At 48.9% G+C, this 19532-nt stretch overlaps 1 protein-coding gene across 1 annotated transcript in view; it reads left to right on the forward strand.

Annotated features, from left to right (window-relative positions):
• The first annotated feature begins 1553 nt into the window (after positions 1-1553).
• LOC144947022 (spectrin beta chain, erythrocytic-like) overlaps positions 1554-19532 on the forward strand; it is a 31340-nt gene continuing 13361 nt past the window's right edge. The window contains exon 1 of the mRNA XM_078876156.1: positions 1554-1632. Coding sequence (XP_078732282.1) covers positions 1557-1632 — 76 coding nt within the window. The 5' untranslated portion in view covers positions 1554-1556. The remainder of the gene's footprint in view (positions 1633-19532) is intronic.

Here is a 19532-nt window from a genome sequence, read left to right on the forward strand (position 1 = left end):
GGGCAAGGGAGTTCTAGACCTTGGGTGCAGCAATCGGATAAGTGACGGCCACGAGCAAAGATTGCTAGGGGTTTTCGAAGTTTCGTGGCCGTGAGTAATTCGTAGGATTGTGCCGGATTTAATTTCGAAACGAGAATTCGCCGATTTACGTCGCAATGAAATGTGGAAACTATCCTAATACGTTTAGGCGACGAGCCAATGCAATTGTGTGGGGGATTGACGCGTCGTGATAAGTGGAGTGAGTAACACGTTAATTATAATATGAAAGTATTGGGTCTCTCCTGGCCACACCAATACCATTTACACCACCTCTCAACCACTCCATCACCACTCACCACATCTCACCAAACCCAACCGCACCATTTCTCTCAGGCACATCCATACCAGCCGCACCATTTATTTCGGCCACCCTTCTCCAAGCAACACCAATACCACTCAAACCATCTCTCCACCACACCAATACTACTTTACACCATGTCTCAACCACCCTGATGCCAAGCACACCATCTCCGACAGCCTCGCCAATTCCAGCCGCCACCCATATTTTCCAGCCAGACCTCACAATACCTGCCACACCATCATGTTCCACCCACACATTTTATTCACCAGCCATAATATTGATGTCAGCACTTGCAGCCATAGAAATACCATTCATACCATCTCCATCATTCACGCCATCTCTCTCAGCTGCACCCATTGCACCTCCCACCACCACCACACTCTCCTCGCCTCCTTATCGTCCATCCCCACTCCTCACACCCTCCCCTCGCCGCCGCAACATTCCCTACCTGCCTCGTCTCAACCCCCGTCACTCTCCCTTCACCCTCTCCTCCTGCCAGCGGTGACAGCTACTCCGTCCATCGCCACCAACCCGCCCAGTCACGTCACTCGGGCGCCATCTCTTCCAACCACCACCAAATCGTCCAACCGCTTAACCTCACGCCATCCCCTTCTCCGCCACAACGTTCAGCCAGACATCATTCCTCTCGCTACTCCTTTCACGTCTTCCATCTTCGCCACCCCACGGGGCCAGCTCTCCCACTCGGTGGAGACCCAGCGGTCAGGAGTGGAAGTGCGCACGCCTCTCAGCGGCTCTCTGGACGTTAAACAAACACTGCCACTGTCACCCGTGCAGTGATTGTAGTTTTATGGACCCAGATTCCATGAACTACGCCCCTCAACCCCTTCCAAACTGAGGCTCCTTCTATGACCACACCGCGCCCCTTCCGTGATAGTGTCCCCCTTGAAGTGGGGGGGGGGAGTCATAGAAAGTTGGGGGCGGTGGGGGCTGGTCTACTAATCCGGGCGTCTCCTCCCAGCACTGCCCGCACCCACACCCCGCATCACCTCCGCGCCCCGCGCATAGTTTGGCTCTGACGCTGAGGTCGGTTTGCCCCCCCCCCCCCCGCGGTCTCCTCTCGCTCCCTCTCTCACCCACCACTCGCCCCCCTCCCTCGCTCGTATAAAGGGCGCACACGGGAGCACAGTCGAACGCACACAAACACGCGTGTTCAGCGTGCGTGCGTGTGGGATCACCGCTCCTTACTCCCGGCGTCATGAGCGCCGTGCCCGAGGCCCAGGCTGAGGAGGCGAAGCCCAGCATCATAGACGGGAAGATCCTCTCCAAGCAAGGTACGGCCGCCCCGGCACACCTGGGGTCACACCTGTCTAGTTGCTACCCCTGGCTGGGTGTGCATGTGTGTGCCTGCACACCTGGCTGATCATCTGGCTGTGATTACGCAGTGTGTCTGCACTCCTCTCTACACATCACAATACTTTAACAGACTTGTGGCAAGTCCTGTTAGCACCGACACAAGGAACACACCTGTCTGGCTCTACACCTGTATGGCTATACACCTGGCTTAGCAACGATCTGCCCGCTCTCACCTGTCCATCACACACACACACCTGCATGTGCGCACACCTGGCTGCCCGTACACCTGTAACCCGAACTCTGTCGCAACTCAAAGCAAGGCTCTCTGGGTTCTCACCTGGCGGCCATTCACCTGCAGGAACACACACCTGACACCTGACACCGAGCTAGCGCCAACATCTACCGTTGCTGTTGGCCAGGTGGTGGTGAGTGTTGTGGTGTGAGTATTGTGTTGTGAGTGTTGTGGTCTGAGTGTGGTGGTGGTGGTGGTGTCAGTGTTGTGGTCTGAGTGTGGTGGTGGTGTGAGTGTGGTGATGTCATGGGACATCGGTTAGAAACATTTAGGCTGGCCTGCCTACGATAAATCCTGGGTTTAACCAGGCTGGATTGTGTGAGGAGCTCACAAATCCTGGAAAGATCTGGACAAAGTCCCATCGGTGAGCACCTCCGGCAGGCAAGGCTGCGTTGGCTGGGCCATGTAGCCCGCATGTCCAGCCACCGCATGCCTAAACAGCTTTTGTTCCGCCGGATCGAGGGGGCTAGACGGGCGCGGCACGGGCTAGAAAAGAGATGGAGTGACTCTAGATTTGAAGCTTTCGTGACTGCAAGGAATCATATTCTTAGGTTTTTTTTTTTTCGGTAAAGTCACGTAGGTAAAACATCAAAATTAATGAAAATAAAACAAAAACAAAAATCACGACGTTTCGGAGGCAACACAAGTCTCCGTCATCAGGTGGGACCGTCACAGCCGAATTAGCTGCAGCTAATTAGCTGCAGCCTCCGAAACGTCGTGATTTTTGTTTTTGTTTTTATTTTATTTTTATTAATTTTGATGTTTTACCTACGTGACTTTACCGAAAAAAAAACCTAAGAAGATGGAGTGACGTTGTACAGGAGGATGTGGAGCTGAGTGAACTCGCCGATGACTGGTACCAGCGGCGTCAAGATCGGCCTCTGTGGAGGAGGCTCGTGAAGGACGCTACTGGGCAGTTGGAGGCAGTCGCCCTCCAACAACAACGGAGGGCGGAGGAGCGACACTCACAACAACGAGCGGAACGCTGGGTGGCTAAAGCACAGCAAGTTGTCACAGTAGGGGGCACAGATGGTTCATCAGCCAGTCATCTCGGTCATCTCAGTCAGTCGACCCGTGGCACGTGGGGCTGCCCCGTGACCTCCTGTCAGCGGGCGTTCGACACTTCACGTGGCCTCAAGGTGCACATGGCCTGGCACAAGCGTCGTGGTGACGTCACCGCCACTTAGTGACGAATTGCGGTTGTTGTGGTGGTGTGAGTGGTAGTGTGAGTGTGGTGGTGCGTGCGTGGGGCAGTTGTAGTGGCCAGCGCACTGCCCTACGAACCAGCCGATCCGAGTTCGATTCCCGTTCACGATCATTAAAACAGTGGGGAATATTTGAACCGGTCCTGGGAATCCCGTAGGTTGACTCAGACTTAAATGAGTACCTAGTGTGGTGCGTAATTATCGGCACTGGGGAGGCCGAGCGTGGTGTTCGCCAAAACAACACCACCTCGTGTCCCGTGCCGGCTTTCAAAAGCTGCTCGCTCACAACACTTGTTCCGACAGTCTGCCAAGACTACACGGGACACCATTGTGTGTCTGTGCGGTGTTCGTGACCAGTTAAACCAACCGCCGAGAAGACGTGGACACACCCACGGCCACCCGCCATCTGTTATCGCATGCTCCACGTGCCATGCCTAGGATATCTCCATGCCTCTTGTTACTACCGCTGTGACATCTCCGTCTGTCACCAACACATCAATGCACTGCCCTGGGGCGAGGTCGAGAGGTCGCGGCTCGTACGGGGAGGGGGGGGGGTAGAATGAGGTCAGCACAGAATAGGAACGTGAAGAATGACACATTCATACCGCCACTGCTTGCAGCCTAGACTCGCCTGCAGCTCTCTCGCCTTCACCGACTGTGCTGGGGGAGGGATGTGAGGTGTAGGTGAGGGATGTGAGGTGTGCTTGACTCTTCTCACTGCTTGACTCTTCTCACTACTTGATCATTCTCACTACTTACTTTTTGGGTTTTTCGGTAAAGTCACGTAGGTAAAAAATAAATCAAATAAATGAAAACTAAATTAAATCACGACGTTTCGGGCGCAACACAAGCGTCCTTCAGGTGGAGACAACGTAGCGAAAGCAAAACCGCTTAAGTGTTTCTCGGAGTTGGCTGTGACACACTTAAGCGGTTGTGCTTTCGCTACGTTGTCCCCACCTGAAGAAGGACGCTTGTGTTGCGCCCGAAACGTCGTGATTTTATTTAATTTTCATTTTTTTTACCTACGTGACTTTACCTAAAAAACCTAAGAGTATGAATCCTTGCAGTCACAAAAGCTTCAAATCTAGAATTCTCACTACTTGACTATTCCCACTGCTCACAGAGAACAGGGAGTGGGGGGGGCGTGTCACGTCAGTGATTTATTTAACGAGGGGAGGGTGATTTTTTCATTTGTTGTCCCTCTCATTTATCAATGATGCGCTCACAACGTGCTGCGTTTTCATCATCATTACAACTGACTTCGACAGGGACATGCGTCATGCCCCCCCCCCCCCCCCATGGCAGCCCTCCACCGCTCCGCCCATAGTCTCTCCACTCGTAGAGACCGCGTGAGAAGCTGGGATGCTGTACGGCCTCAATGGGGTGACGCCAGACGTGGCGGCCTGGGGTCGAACTTGGGGCTTTTGTGGTTGAGCGTTGAGGTCAGGGGCCAAGGGGTCAACTCTGGAGACCCGCTCGATCACCGCGGGCGAGGTTGTTCTGCGTTCGCGGTGATCGAAAGGGACTTCACAGGCAGAGGCCGGACGAGCTATGGAGCTCTGCTGTGGAGCTCTGCTGTGGAGCTCTGCTGTGGAGCTCTGCTGTGGAGCTCCGCTGTGGAGCTCCGCTATCGAGGCGTGCTGTGGAGCTCCACCGTGGAGCTCACCCGTGGGGCTGTGCTATCGAGTGGTACTGTGGAGCTCCGCCGTGGGGCTATCGAGTTGTACTGTGGAGCTCCAACGTAGAGCTCTGCTATCGAGTCATACTGTGGAGCTCCACCTTAGAGCTCTGCTATCGAGTGGTACTGTGGAGCTCCACCGTGGGGCTCTGCTATCGAGTTGTACTCTGGAGCTCCACCATGGAGCTCTGCTATCGAGTTGTACTGTGGAGCTCCACCTTGGAGCTCTGCTATCGAGTCGTACTGTGGAGCTCCACCTTGGAGCTCTGCTATCGAGTCGTACTGTGGCGCTCCACCGTGGAGCTCTGCTATCGAGTCGTACTGTGGAGCCTCACCGTGGAGCTCTGCTGCAGAGGCGGAGTTGCCCATAGTCCGGTTCGTCCGCATTTCAGAAACTCCCAGCCCCTTTCAGCGCGTTGTGTCTGAGCTGTGTTGCTCACGTCTGTAGCGTGCATTGTACCAGGCAGACTTTGCGGCAGTGAGCAGTAAACTATACCGGGCGAGACAGATCTGCAGTTGCCTGTCGAACTGCTGCTACTGGCCTTTTGTGCCAGTGTCTGTGTTGCGATCTGCAGCCCCCCCCCCACCAACCTCTCAGTGCCCCCCACCAACTCCCAGTGCCCCCCACCAACTCCCAGTGCCCCCTCACCACCACAGCGCCTTATTAGGAACCCCAGGCAGCAGCCTCGTGCCAGTCTGACATCATTGTCATCACCATCAGTACATTCTTGACGGGAAGGTTACGTGATGACATATTTCAGATATGAAGATTATGATGACAGCACTGTCAACCCCCCCCCCCGCCTTCGCTCCCCCTCACCCTCGCCTCCTCAAACCCTACCCCTCCTATTCTTAGGTTTTTTCGGTAAAGTCACGTAGGTAATGATGATGATTGCTTGTGTTGCAATCGAAACGTCGTGATTTTTATTATTTTATTTTACTTTTATTAATTTTAATTTTTTACCTACGTGACTTTACCGAAAAAACCTAAGAATATGAATCCTTGCAGTCACGAAAGCTTCAAATCTAGAACCTACCCCTCCTCACCACCCTCTTTACCCCCCCTCCCATCCTGCTCCTCCCACCGGGGCCGGTGACATAAATGTGTGTAATGACATTCAAGTCACGGAACGACTGGACTAATGTTCTTCAGGTACAAGTGATGCGTTGCTTTGATGTGGGCTGTTTGTATACCGGTTACAAGTTGACAGCAGTAATGCTATCACATATTTAAATTATATGGAAATTAGACTACGCTACTGGGCGTATGTGAAAAAGAGCTCAATAGCACATCGGATTCCTCCAGTGTAAATAAAGGTTCTGATTCTGAGAAAGTTCACCTCTCTGCCACTGTCCCCATTCTCGACCTCCCATTAACTGTGCACAGACTAACCACTAACGTCGTTGTCGAGAAGATAAACAACGAAATACAAAAGTAGACAATAATTATTCTTAGGTTTTTTCGGTAAAGTCACGTAGGTAAAACATAAAAATTAATGAAAGTAAAATAAAATAAAAATCACGACGTTTCGGAGGCAACACAAGCTTCCGTCTTCAGGTGGAACCGTCACAGCCACGACAGCTGTATCAAGTAAATGAGAGATTACAAGAGCTACCACTCCGTATATATAATGGTTGGAGAGGGGGAAGGGCCAAGTACGGCACACTTTTTATTAATATGGTAAGGTGAGTGGTAGCTCTTGTAATCTCTCATTTACTTGATACAGCTGTCGTGGCTGTGACGGTTCCACCTGAAGACGGAAGCTTGTGTTGCCTCCGAAACGTCGTGATTTTTATTTTATTTTACTTTTATTAATTTTAATGTTTTACCTACGTGACTTTACCGAAAAAACCTAAGAATATGAATCCTTGCAGTCACGAAAGCTTCAAATCTAGAATTAGACAATAATTAACCTCCTTCCCTTATCTGTCCCTCCAAGTAAAAGTATTTTGCACGTATTCCATTAGCCACGTGTCAGTGATTTCACAAGCAACGTCGCCTATAATGTACACTCCCAGAGTAAACTAATAAAATACGAAACTAGTTTTTTTTATTTATTTTACCAGGTAAGGCCCACTGAGCTACGCAACTCGTTTCCAGAAGCGACCTGGCCACACATGATAGCTGGACGAAGTGGCTTATCACGTGGACATTTATAGCAGCCAAATATTCGACACGCACATTGATTTTAAATGTGGAGGGAAACAATCGGAGGACCTGGAGAGAAAAAAATTCCACGCGAGCACGGGCAAGAACATGCAAACTCCAACTTATACAGACGTCGTCAGGTCGGGGTCGAACCCACGAATCTCCTCTGTACCAGGCGAAGCGGGTTGCATATCGTCACCGCGATGCCCCAGACAGCCGTGTGGCCTCCAGGATCTGTAGAAAATAATTTGTTTTACTCTTTACTTGAAGGGACACCTACGGGAAGGAGGCACGTATTGCCTGCTTGATTTGTTGCTGAATTGCAGACACAGGAACTACTCGCTCGCCGTCTTCGCGTGCAACTTTTTTTTGGCAGTGCGACGTTCTACGCTCCTTGGTTTGGCGATCGTGGCCAGAGGGCGCGCACGGGAGGGTGCAGAGACTTTCTGATTCACCACTTGGGCATCACCTTATCGCGTCGGGTATCCGCGTCGTCCGTGCGTCGTGCCGATCCGGATAAGAGCACAGATATAACTCGGCGCCGATGTCAGCCTTTGGCGGAAGTCAAAGTCGCGTCGCGCAAACCACCACGCTATAACCACCGTTCACACCGCCGGAGGGCTGTTACCCTGGGTTGTGTGCAAAAGGCAATCTGTCAGTTTAAATCGCCGTCCCCATCGCTATCTTGCGCCACCTCTGATCTCGTGTTCGTGGCCATTAGCTTAAAGACAGCAGTGACAAGCGCCCACGCTCAAGGCGCAACGACGACTACGGATGATGATGGATGATGACGGATGATCACGATAATTATGACGGCCGTTTCCCAAGATTGCGCACGTATGTTTTAAATGCTCTTTAGATGCTGCGTAATCATCATGGGTGCAATCACCAAGTGCCTTCTGCTTTCTTTGTTGTTACTTGAGCAGAGTTTGTCGTTGACCAATGACGACTTTCATTCACACAGAAATAACTTAACACGTGGGTTATTCGCAGCCACTGTTATAATTCACGATTATTGGGGGGCGGGCGGGTTTGGGGTCGTCCGCGTAGTGATTTGACCAAGCGAGTCTTATTGGGTAACTAGCTTTAATACGCTTATTTAAAAACTGGTCGTCAGATAAGATATTTTTTTAAAGGTCCCATGGTGTTAATGCGTAATCTCCAACTCTTTCTCTCTGCTGGCCTCTCTATTCCTATCAAATGTAGAAGAGCAATTGTCTGAAACGAAACCCCTTGAGTTTCTTTCTTTCAAGGCCACTACTGTGTTTTTCGAGGAATTCGTTTTTGTGTGGTTGAGTAGTGGGTGAGTGGTGGGTGAGACGTGAGCGCTGAGTTTGGGTGATGGGTGGTGGGCTAGGTGCGGGTGAGGAGTGGATGGCGTGTGGGTGGTGGGTTAGATGTACGTTCGTGGATTAGGTGTGGGAGGTAGGGGTGGGTGTTACGTAATTCTACGAGAATGTCTGAAATTATCTGATCCTAATCTCTGGGCGCGTCCCCACTGCCCCTCACGCTCACGGTGTTCCCACGGATTCCCCGTGAGGGCGTAAACAGACTGCTGGGACGTGCAATTAAGTGAGCGTCTATTTAGGTCGGCACGGCACACGACGGGGTGATGTGTGGCCAGCGCCACGTCCTTGTCGCCTTTGTATCCCCAGCGCTGATGTTTACACACCGACCTCAGGGGGGGAGGGGGGTGGTGGGCAGGACCGATTCAAATATTCACCACTGTTGTAGGTCGTGATCGGGAATCGAATTCTGGTCGCCAGGTTCCTAGCGCAGCGCGTACCGACTCTCAAAGACAAAGATCCTCTAGATAGCCTTGTACAGACTGTTGGGGCAAGTGCTGTTAGCGAGCAGCTATGAAGGCCGGAACGCCGCACGAGGGGATGGGTGGCCAGCACCACGCCCAGCCGCCTTTGTCTCCCCAGTGGCAATATTTGCAAATCGCACGAGGTACTCGTTTGAGGCTGAGTCGACATAGGGGTGGCCCAGGACCGGTTAAAATAATCATCACCGGTGTTGGTCGTGATCGGGAATGGAACTCGGGTGGCCAGGTTCGTAGCGCAGTGCGCTCACCACCGCTCCCCTCACACACAACTCCCACACACACGTGCATTCCTACCCGGGGCAGGAGGCGGGGTGTGTCTGCCTTGGGCCAAATCTACCCTTTTAGATTTGACTTTATCTCCACCTAACCATGCTGCGGATATACAACATTCAAAGGTATTTTACATGGCTTTTAAAACGTATTTAAAATAAAAGTTAACAAGAAACGTCAGCGCACTGATGCGTTTAGCCTCGGAGCATTGGGCTGCATTTGCGTCTGGCAGCGCGAGTTCCTTTGCTGCAACAATGAGAACAATTGATGTACATATATAAATCTTGACTGCAAGCTGTCGTGACTGAAGGAATTCATATTCGTTGGGTCTTTCGGTAAAGTCACGTAGATAGGTTGAAATAAAATAACAAAAAAACCTACATACGTGACATTACCAAAAGATCCAAAGAAATTTTTCTTTTTTTACAGTTATCAATATCTCTGAGAGCAGCAATACTGAGAGCGGGCGAGCTGTTGCCGAACATCATGTGACCGAGAGCTGGGACGATAATTTCCTACAAATTATAATTGACTCATCTTCTTGATTCTTTCGGTAAAGTCACGTAGAAGGGAAATAATAAAATAATAATTAAACATTCAGACGCTGTCTTTCCGACAGACCTGTTCTTCACCTGAGGACGGCTGCTTGCGTTGTGGCCGAAACGTCGTGAGAATTGTATTTTATCATGTTTTATTTTAATTATTTTATTATTTCCCTTCTACGTGACTTTACCGAAAGAACCAAGAAGATGAATCCCTGCAGTCACGAAAGCTTTAAATCGAAATTTACTTGACTCCCCTATTGTGGTCGATAACCCCCTTCAAAATGCATTGGGGCCCCTTACAGGCCTCTTCCATCACCTCCCGTCCAGCGGCACCCGTGGGAACGGAGATCAGACATGATTTTTTCCCAAGTATTTTCGCGATATCCGATTCGTCGGGTGTTCGAACCGACACTCGGTGGAATAATCGTTGCTTGATTAATCAAACGCATGGGATTGGTGATGCTGCTTTTGCTTTGGCAGTGGGCGAACAAGCAGTGGCCCGACTTCATAGCACGTTGTGAAGAACAGCTGTTGATCAACACGTTGCCTCCTATAGATTTGATTTTGTTTCCTATTAAGGCTGCGGTGTTATTGACGAATGCGTTGAGCTCCTTGATTAGTTCGACAGTCCAGCTTCTTGCTGATTTCGTCTCTGAGTGGCTGGTCGATAACAATGAGTGTGTGCCTCATACACGTGGCAATGTCATGTCATCACACGCACGGCATGATGGGAGGACCACACCCTGGGTCACGATTTTGCCCTTTTGCTGTCTAGAAATCGCGTCGCATGCACTACATTGTCGCTGCTCACAACCCTTCGGAGGTTTTTCTTTCTTTCCAATTACATTCGAAGTGTTCTGTCGGTGTCACGTCGCGAGTTGACGACATGCGGCGCGCTCGTCGCAGCTCCGTCGCTCGCGGCGCATCGCCCAGTATCAGAAGGTCCGTGGAAGAAGATGACGTCACGGAACGACTTGTGAAATCGCTTCTGATGTCCTCTTTGTCATATTCTTAGGTTTTTTCGTTAAAGTCACGTAGGTAAAACATTTAAATTAATAAAAGCAAAATAAAAAATAAAATAAAAATCACGACCCACCAACTTCGCAATAATAATAATATCCAGGTGCCTGCCTTGGCTCCTCCCACCCTCAACCAGTATATATACAAGGACGGTTTTCTTGGAATTTCTCTTACTTGATACAGCAATCGTGCTGTGACGGTTCCACCTGAAGACGGAAGCTTGTGTTGCCTCCGAAACGTCGTGATTTTTATTTTTATTTTATTAATTTAAAATTTTTACCTACGTGACTTTACCGAAAAAACCTAAGAATATGAATCCTTGCAGTCACGAAAGCTTCAAATCTAGAATTAAGGCATCTTTGTCCACACTAGGGGCCACGTATTGCATACTCGCTCCAAATAATGCCCCGTTCAACCCAGGTCAACCAAACGAGACTTGAAACGTTACCGAGCTGCAAGTAAAATTAAATGCCACATTTGATGTGATGGGTTTATTTTTTTTATTGGACAGTAATTGGTGACCGGACGGTGGTGAGATGTTAACTATCTCGCATGGATTCATCTTCTTAGTTCTTTCGGTAAAGTGACGTAGAAGGGAAATAATAAAATAATAAAATAAAACATAAAACGAAAGAACCAAGAAGCTGCAGTCACGAAAGCTTTAAATCGAAATTTATCTCGCCTGTTATACGGGAGGTCGTGGGTTCGATCCTGACCTTGACGCCTGCTGATTATTTGGAGTTTTCGTGTCTTTCTCTCTCACATGATCATCACGGTGGCTAGGAGATGTTAACTACCTCGCCTGGTATACGGGAGGTCGTGGGTTCGATCCTGGCCCTGACGCCTGCTGCATATTTGGAGTTTGCGTGTCTTTCTCTCTCTCTCTCATCATCATCATCACGGTGGCTAGGAGATGTTAACTACCTCGCCTGGTATACGAGAGGTCGTGGGTTCGATCCCGACCCTGCCGCCTGCTGCATATTTGGAGTTTGCGTGTCTTTCTCTCTCTCTCTCATCATCATCATCATCACGGTGGCTAGGAGATGTTAACTACCTCGCCTGGTATACGGGAGGTCGTGGGTTCGATCCCGACCCTGATGCCTGCTGCATATTTGGAGTTTGCGTGTCTCTCTTCGTGGTCGCGTGGATATTTCTCAGGGTCCTATGGTGTTTACCTCCACATTTAGAAACACGCGTTTAGAGTATTTGGCTGCTGTACATTTCCACATGATGATAAACCACTTCGTTGAGCTATCATTTGTGGTCAGGTCGCTTTTGAAAATTAGCTATATAGTTCAGTGGACCTTACCTGGTAAAATAAAAAAAAGTATCAGTTTTATATGGGACCTTTGTTTGCCAGTATCAAAGTATAAGAATGTTGTTTACCCTTTCTGGCAATAAAACAGGTGTTGAGATAATATTCGGTACTTTCGGTAAAGTCACGTAGGTAGAGAAATAATAGATCACGACGTTTCGATGGCAACACAAACAATCGTCATCAGGTGCGACAACCACAGCAAGAAAAAATTGCTGAAGTAGACTTTACCGAAAGAACCAACGAGTATGGATTGCTGCAGTCCCTAAAGCTTTAAATCAAAGTGTTGAGATGTTCAAACACCAAACAGGAACCGTTTCGCGAGGAATCATGTCTGCATCAACCACACTTACTTGTGCTGAACATCCAAACAACAAAAAAGATGCCCTGGTAAATTTCGATTTAAAGCTTTCGTGACTGCAGAGATTCATCTTCTTGGTTCTTTCGGTAAAGTCACGTAGAAGGGAAATAATAAAAGAATAAAAATAAAACATCATAAAATACAATTCTCACGACGTTTCGGCCACAACGCAAGCAGCCGTCCTCAGGTGAAGAACAGGGCTGTCGGAAAGACAGCGTCGAAACGTCGTGAGAATTGTATTTTATTATGTTTTATTTTTTATTATTTCCCTTCTACGTGACTATACCGAAAGAACCAAGAAGATGCCCTGGTAATGTATACATTGTCTTTGAACCTGCTTGGTCTCCACCACAGACTGCCTTCTTTAGGGTCTAGCCACCAGAGCAAGTTTTGCAGTTGCATCGCCTGCACACTCCACAGCTACGCAACTGCAATTGACACGTAATATTAACACATCATACACACTCCACATCGATACCCTATAGTCTATACACAGACACACCATATATACACACACACAAGATGTACTTACATCACATACGTAGCATACAGACGTACATTATACATACCCATTGCATAAATAGTGCACACACTGCATGCAGACACTTAACCAAGTGAGCTGAGTTGCATGGCTGGTATAGCTCCTGGTGCGAGGAATGATTTGGGGGGTGGTGGGGGGGAAGGCTGTCCCTCCCCCCCACCACTCCATCTCATCATGGCCCCCTTCAGCGCGTGGGGTGCTCCAGTGCAGTTGTACCGCCTGCGTGCTCGATAGCGAGGCCACTGGGCAGTCGTATCGGTACAATCTGGCTGCAAACAGAGACAATCAAGGGGGCATTCTGGTTTGCTCATGCGCGACGAGGGGGAGGCTAGTGACAAGAATGCCAGGAATGCAACCTTGGTTCTGAAAACTCCTCCGCGATGGGGGGGGGGATAGAAAAACACGTCAGTCAGATTCAGAATCCTTTTGTGTCCAAACACCAAATCAGATGCGGATTCTGAGAATGCGGATGCGTGAACTGGAAGAGAAACAAGTAAACCCGTAAAAACAAAGTTTTTCACTATAAATCCTTCATATGCGTGGCATCGGGGCGGCTAGAGTCCTCTCGTCCTCTGGCTTGAGATGGCTGCCACCTATGGGTCAGATGATTGTCTGGCAGCATTAAACAATTGGTAATTAAATATTTAAATTATTTTCCCTAAACAGTGTAACATTTTGGAAACATTTTTTCACGAAAATGCATTGTCACGCACAACGAGTCTGTGTGCAAAATGTCAGCTCGATTGGATCACGGGAAGTGGGTTAAAAAACGACCGAAAGATTTGCACGGTCCTAAGCAAGCAAGCGAACTTAATATAAATGATTTTAAAAACCAGCACGGACCGTGCAGCCCAGCGAACTTCCCTTAAGTCAAATGGAAGAGACGAATTAAAACCATTGACATTTTATTTTTCATAATAGAGGTTTTTTTTTTAATTAATGTGTCGTTAAAATCTGGCTGTCGTCTGATACTCGGATTGTAAATATTGTGGCTTGGCTCTCCAACACACCGGCGTGCTGTACTCGTGACGAATTGGCCACGTTCTGTTTACATGACAACCCTTACTAGTTGGCTGTGTCGGGTGGTGGCGGGTTTAATGACACATTTAAAGATTTACGCGATCTAACCTAAAAAAAAACCTCTTATGGATGATATTGTTCGCGAAAGCCTACGTGTTAAACTGACTAACCGCTAAGTTTTATTTTACGAGGTAAGGCCCACTGAGCTATGTCGCTCTTTTTAAGAAGCGACCTGGCCACAAACGATAGCTCAGCCAAGTGGCTTCTCATCACGTAGACATTTATCGCAGCCAAATCCTCTAAGCGCACGTGTTTGGCTACTGGCCACACATACCATTGGCAAGAAATATCCCCCCCGTATTGCCTTAACAGACGTTTGGTGGCAAGTGCTGTTAGCGAGTAAACTAAAAACTAAACGATTTTATCTTCTTGGTTCTTTCGGTAAAGTCACGTAGAAGGGAAATAATAAAAATATAACATAATAAAATGCAATTCTCACGACGTGTTGGCCACAACGCAAGCAGCCGTCCTCAGGTGAAGACAGCGTCGGACGCTGTCTTTCTGACAGCGCTGTTCTTCACCTGAGGACGGCTGCTTGCATTGTGGCCGGAACGTCGTGAGAATTGCATTTTATTATGTTTTACTGTATTTGTATATTTTTTATTATTTCCCTTCTACGTGACTTTACCGAAAGAACCAAGAAGATGAATCCCTGCAGTCACGAAAGCTTTACATCAAAATTTAAACGATTTTATTTACCAGGTAAATCCCACTGAGGTATTGATAGCACAACGAAGTGGCTTATCACGTGGACATTTGTAGCAGCCAAACAATCGAAACGCGTGTTTCTTATAAATGTAAAAATGGAAACCAGAGGACCCGGAGAGAATACAAGCGACCTCGAGGAGAGCATGCAAACTCCAAATATAAAGGTGTCAGTGTCGGGATCGAACTCACGACCTCCTGTATACCTGGCAAGGGAAATAACATCTCCCAGCCACTGTGGCGTCCGCGATTCGGCGATGCTGCTGCTGCTTCTGCTACATTGGCAGTGGTGCACAATTAACAAAAAAACTACTCAAACAAACTATATTCAAAGCTTGTGTGCCTATGTGTGTGTCTCTCTCTGTGTGGCTCTGTGTGAGTCTCTCTCTGCTTGTGTGTCTGTCTGTGTGTGTCTTCGTGTCTATGTTTTGTCTCTCTCTCTCAAATTTAGCAATCTTTGGAAGAACGTAATCAACCAGGTGGGGTATTGACTGTTGTGTTGGCCGACTCTGTGTTGTATTGCATTATATTTCCAAGTTTACTGTGTTTGTTTTTTCATTCATTTGTACCTGATGATGGTTGGTTGTGTTGCAATCAAAACGTCGTATTCTATTTTTATTTAATTAAAACATTTTCTCCGTGACTTTTCCGAAAGAACCAAAGAGTAGTTACTACTCAAACACATTCGTCAAGAACACTGCGTGGCCTTAAAAGGGGAAAATATAAATATAAAATAGGCGACGTTTCAGGCAATGGTCCTTCTTCATCACTCAGGATGCGATGAAAAAGCGCCGTTAGCCAAAAACGAGACACAATCTGTCTGCTGTGAAGAAGGGCCATTGCTTGAAACGTCGCCTATTGTAAAGGGTGGTCGAAAAGTCAGGACACAGGGTTATTTCATTTAACACTGGATTTTATTTTATTTTTGCTTAAGTTAATCATCTATCTATTATCATTAACATCTATTTTTACTCTTCCTTTTCAGATGAAATTAAAACTATGTTAAGAAAATGTTACTTAAGACGAACGAGTTCTATTAGTTTGGCATGTGTGTTAAATTTGGCAGTGTGCATCGATCAGTTGCTGAAGACGTTAATAATGTGGTTTACCCTGACAGATATATTGTATTTTCATCCCTCAGAAAAGCCATCATGCGTTTTAATGTTAATGGCAGTCACTTTTAACATTTGTTAAACTAAAGAAAATAGCCCTATGTGATTTGTTAAAATAAATATAATCCGACGTGGCATGGATTTTAGGCAACCATGTAGACATTTCCTTTTAAGGCCACTGTTATTGAAGAACGTGTGTGTTTTTGTTGTTATCAGCGTACTGGGAGACCTTTGAGTGAGCAGCTCTTGATCGACAACGATGATAATCGCACAAAGTTATGCGGCGTCTGCTTGTGACCAAATCGACGGGAATTCGCTGGATCTCGTGAGACCGAGCAAGCTCAGCGGGTTTGAGTGTCAGTAAATTCTAGATTTGAAGTTTTCGTGACTGATGATGGGTACAAATTGAGCAATCATTGGAAAGATGTTATTAACCATGTAACAAATATTTAACTGCGCATATTTGTACCATCTTATTTGACAGGTACTAGTCTATTTTACCGAGTTGTTGACATCCCCAGCGTTTAACAATGCTGCTATTTTTTTTTGGTTTTGGAAGCCAACACCGGCTGTAATTCTTGCGGAGGTGCTGAACAGCTGTACCTTTCCCTCTAGCCCCGCCCACCTTCCCCTTCTAGCCCCGCCCACCTTTCCTTCTAGCCTCGCCAACCTTCCCCTCTAGCCCCGCCCACCTCCCCATCTAGCCCCGCCCACATTCCCTTCTAGCCCCGCCCACCTTCCCCTCTAGCCCCGCCCACCCCCTCCCAGTCCCTGACTGCCACATTTAGATAAGCTCCTCCCCCCTCCCCTTAACCAGTATATAGGATCTTGTCTATTCTTAGGTTTTTTCGGTTAAGTCACGTAAGTAAAACATCAAAATAAAAATAAAATAAAAAATCACGACGTTTTGGAGGCAACACAAGTCTCCGTCATCAGGTGGGACCGTCACAGCCGAATTAGCTGCATCAAGTGAAGCAATGATTCAAGATGTAATCCCTTATAAGCAAGTTGAAGGGAGGTGGAGAGGGGGGGAGAGCTTATCAGACTGTGGTAGCCAATGAATGGAAACGTATCGGGAGGGAGGAGGAGCGGTGATCAAAGACTGCACGTAGTGCTCAACACAACGAATGGACACGTGTCGGGAGGGAGGAGGACACGTGTTCATTCATTGTGTTGAGCACTACGTGCAGTCTTTGATCACCGCTCCTCCTCCCTCCCGATACGTTTCCATTCATTGGCTACCACAGTCTGATAAGCTCTCCCCCCCTCTCCACCTCCCTTCAACTTGCTTATAAGGGATTACATCTTGAATCATTGCTTCACTTGATGCAGCTAATTCGGCTGTGACGGTCCCACCTGATGACGGAGACTTGTGTTGCCTCGGAAACGTCGTGATTTTTTATTTTATTTTTATTTTGATGTTTTACTTACGTGACTTAACCGAAAAAACCTAAGAATATGAATCTTTGCAGTCATGAAAGCTTCAAATCTAGAATTAAGGATCTTGTCTCTTGGATTCCCCTTCACTTGATACAGTAAATTTGGCTGTGACGGTCCCACCTGAAGACGGAGACTTGAGTTGCCTCCGAAACGTCGTGATTTAATTTAGTTATTTTCATTTACTATTATTTTATTATTATAATTTTTTACCTACGTGACTTTGCCGAAAAAACCTTTGAGTATCAGTTGTCCTTTGGGTTGGGTGACCCCCACCACGATCATTGCATATGTAATAAACGACTGGACCCCGATGTCTGGCTCAGTGTCCTTTATTATTCGGTTCGTGCTGTACACCCACACGGCTGTCTTTACTCTGTAGCTTCTCCACGGTGCTGACTCCAATGTCGGCCCGATCCACAACAGCAGCTCCGCTGCTGTTTCTCTCCCAAAGCCCCCCCTTGGCTGTACTCGCTGCTGCTCTTCTCCCTCCGCAGCTCTGACGGCTTCTTGCTCTCTCTCTCTCTCTCCGCAGCTCCTCCTGGCAGCCACACCGCTGCCTCTAACAAGCAGCCCCCTCTCTCTCTCTCTGCAGCTCCTCCTGGCAGCCACACCGCTGCCTCTAACACCCAGCCCTCCTGGCTGTCTCCTCTGCAGCTGCACACCACTCCGCAGCTTCCTCTTATCTTCGGGGTTGGCTCCCGATGGCCGTCGGCGCCCCCCCTCTCCACACTCGCCCCCGTGGCCTCACTCTTTTCCGCTCACACCCCGACTGACTTCCCCTTCCGGTTTACCCGCTTAAAGCCCCGAACCTTCCCCCCACGTCACATGACTCCACCCCCCGTGACGTCACATCCGGAAGGTCGCTTACGCCCGCATTACACCACCCTCCCCCGTAGAAAAATCCCAGCCGACCTCGGCTGACCAATAGCAAATCGTAATGCGGCGAACCGAGCTTCCCCCCCTAAAGGACACTAAGCATACAATGTAACAGCAAGAACAACAACAACAACGCAATTAACATCAACGAACGTACAAAAAGCATGCAATAAATACAATTGTAAGAAGAAAATAACAAGACAACAACACTCAACGAAACGTAAGCGATTTGGAACGTGTGCGGGTCGCCGGCCCGTCCCGGACGGTCGGCGGCCCACTCGCAGAACGGGAACGCGATGAAAGTCGAGGAACGACAGGGGGTAATCCCCCTGTCGCAGCTGGAAGTCCACCGCCGTCCCGTGTCTCTAAAGAGTTAGTCTTGGGCTTGTCCTGTGACCGTGCCCGCAGCTGGGTCGGAAGGGCTGCAGGGCTCGAAGGTCCCGCAGACCTGGCAGGCGTCCTCCGAGCAGGGCCCCTCGTCCCCCGCAATGTCACGGCCGGCCTGTCTGGAACAGGTACGACAGGCGCTCTAGCAAAATCAATGGACGCAGGCAGGGGAGAGTCAGCAGCAACAGACCCCGGCAAGGCAACATTGGGGGATGACGCATCATGTAAGGGAGCAACATATGGTTTCAAGCGCGACGTATGCACAACCCAGCGACGAGACCCAATCTGGACGCGTGCTGTCTGTGGGTTGGGAACCGCAATGAGGCGTACGGGACCATGCCAGGGTTTGTGCAATTTCGGCGAGGTCCCCGGACGTACCTGTGGACAATGAAGCCAGGCTAGGTCCCCAACCTTCCAAGGGCACTCCCCCTCAGACCGTCGCGCATATCGCTCGTTCCGGGCCTGGGCTTTGGCCGTAGCCACGCGGGCATTCTCCCGCGCCTCCGTGACTCGGCGAACCGTGTCCTGAATGTATTCAGGAAGTGGTTTCCGAGGTCCCTTCACCCCAGTTCCCAATTGCACATCCACCGGCGGCACGTTTTCCCGACCATACATAAGGTAAAACGGCGAATATCCTGTAGCCGCATGAGGCGTCATCCTGTACGCCGAAAGCACCCCGGGGATGTGCAGATCCCAATCTGATTGTTGTTCACTCACGGTATGGCAAAGCATGGCAGACAATGTCCTGTTCAGCCGTTCAACCATACCATCCGTCTGCGGATGGTATGGGGATGTCCGTACTTTCTTAGTCCCAAGGCCCGCGCACACTTCCGCCAATAATTTAGAAGAGAAATTCCTGCCCTGGTCCGTGAGGAGTCTCTCAGGCGCCCCCTTATCCATAATATATCCAAACAAAAAGGCGTCGGTAATGGCCGCGGCCGACTGATCGGGCAACGGCCAGGCCATCGGCCAACGGGAGAGGTACTCAACCCCTACCAGCAAATATTTATTACCCCTCGCCGATGGTGGAAAAGGTCCCAATATGTCCAGTGCCACCAATTCATTGACTCGAGA

The sequence above is a fragment of the Lampetra fluviatilis genome, chromosome 2, assembly GCF_964198595.1.
Source record: "Lampetra fluviatilis chromosome 2, kcLamFluv1.1, whole genome shotgun sequence".
Classification (NCBI taxonomy): domain Eukaryota; kingdom Metazoa; phylum Chordata; class Hyperoartia; order Petromyzontiformes; family Petromyzontidae; genus Lampetra; species Lampetra fluviatilis.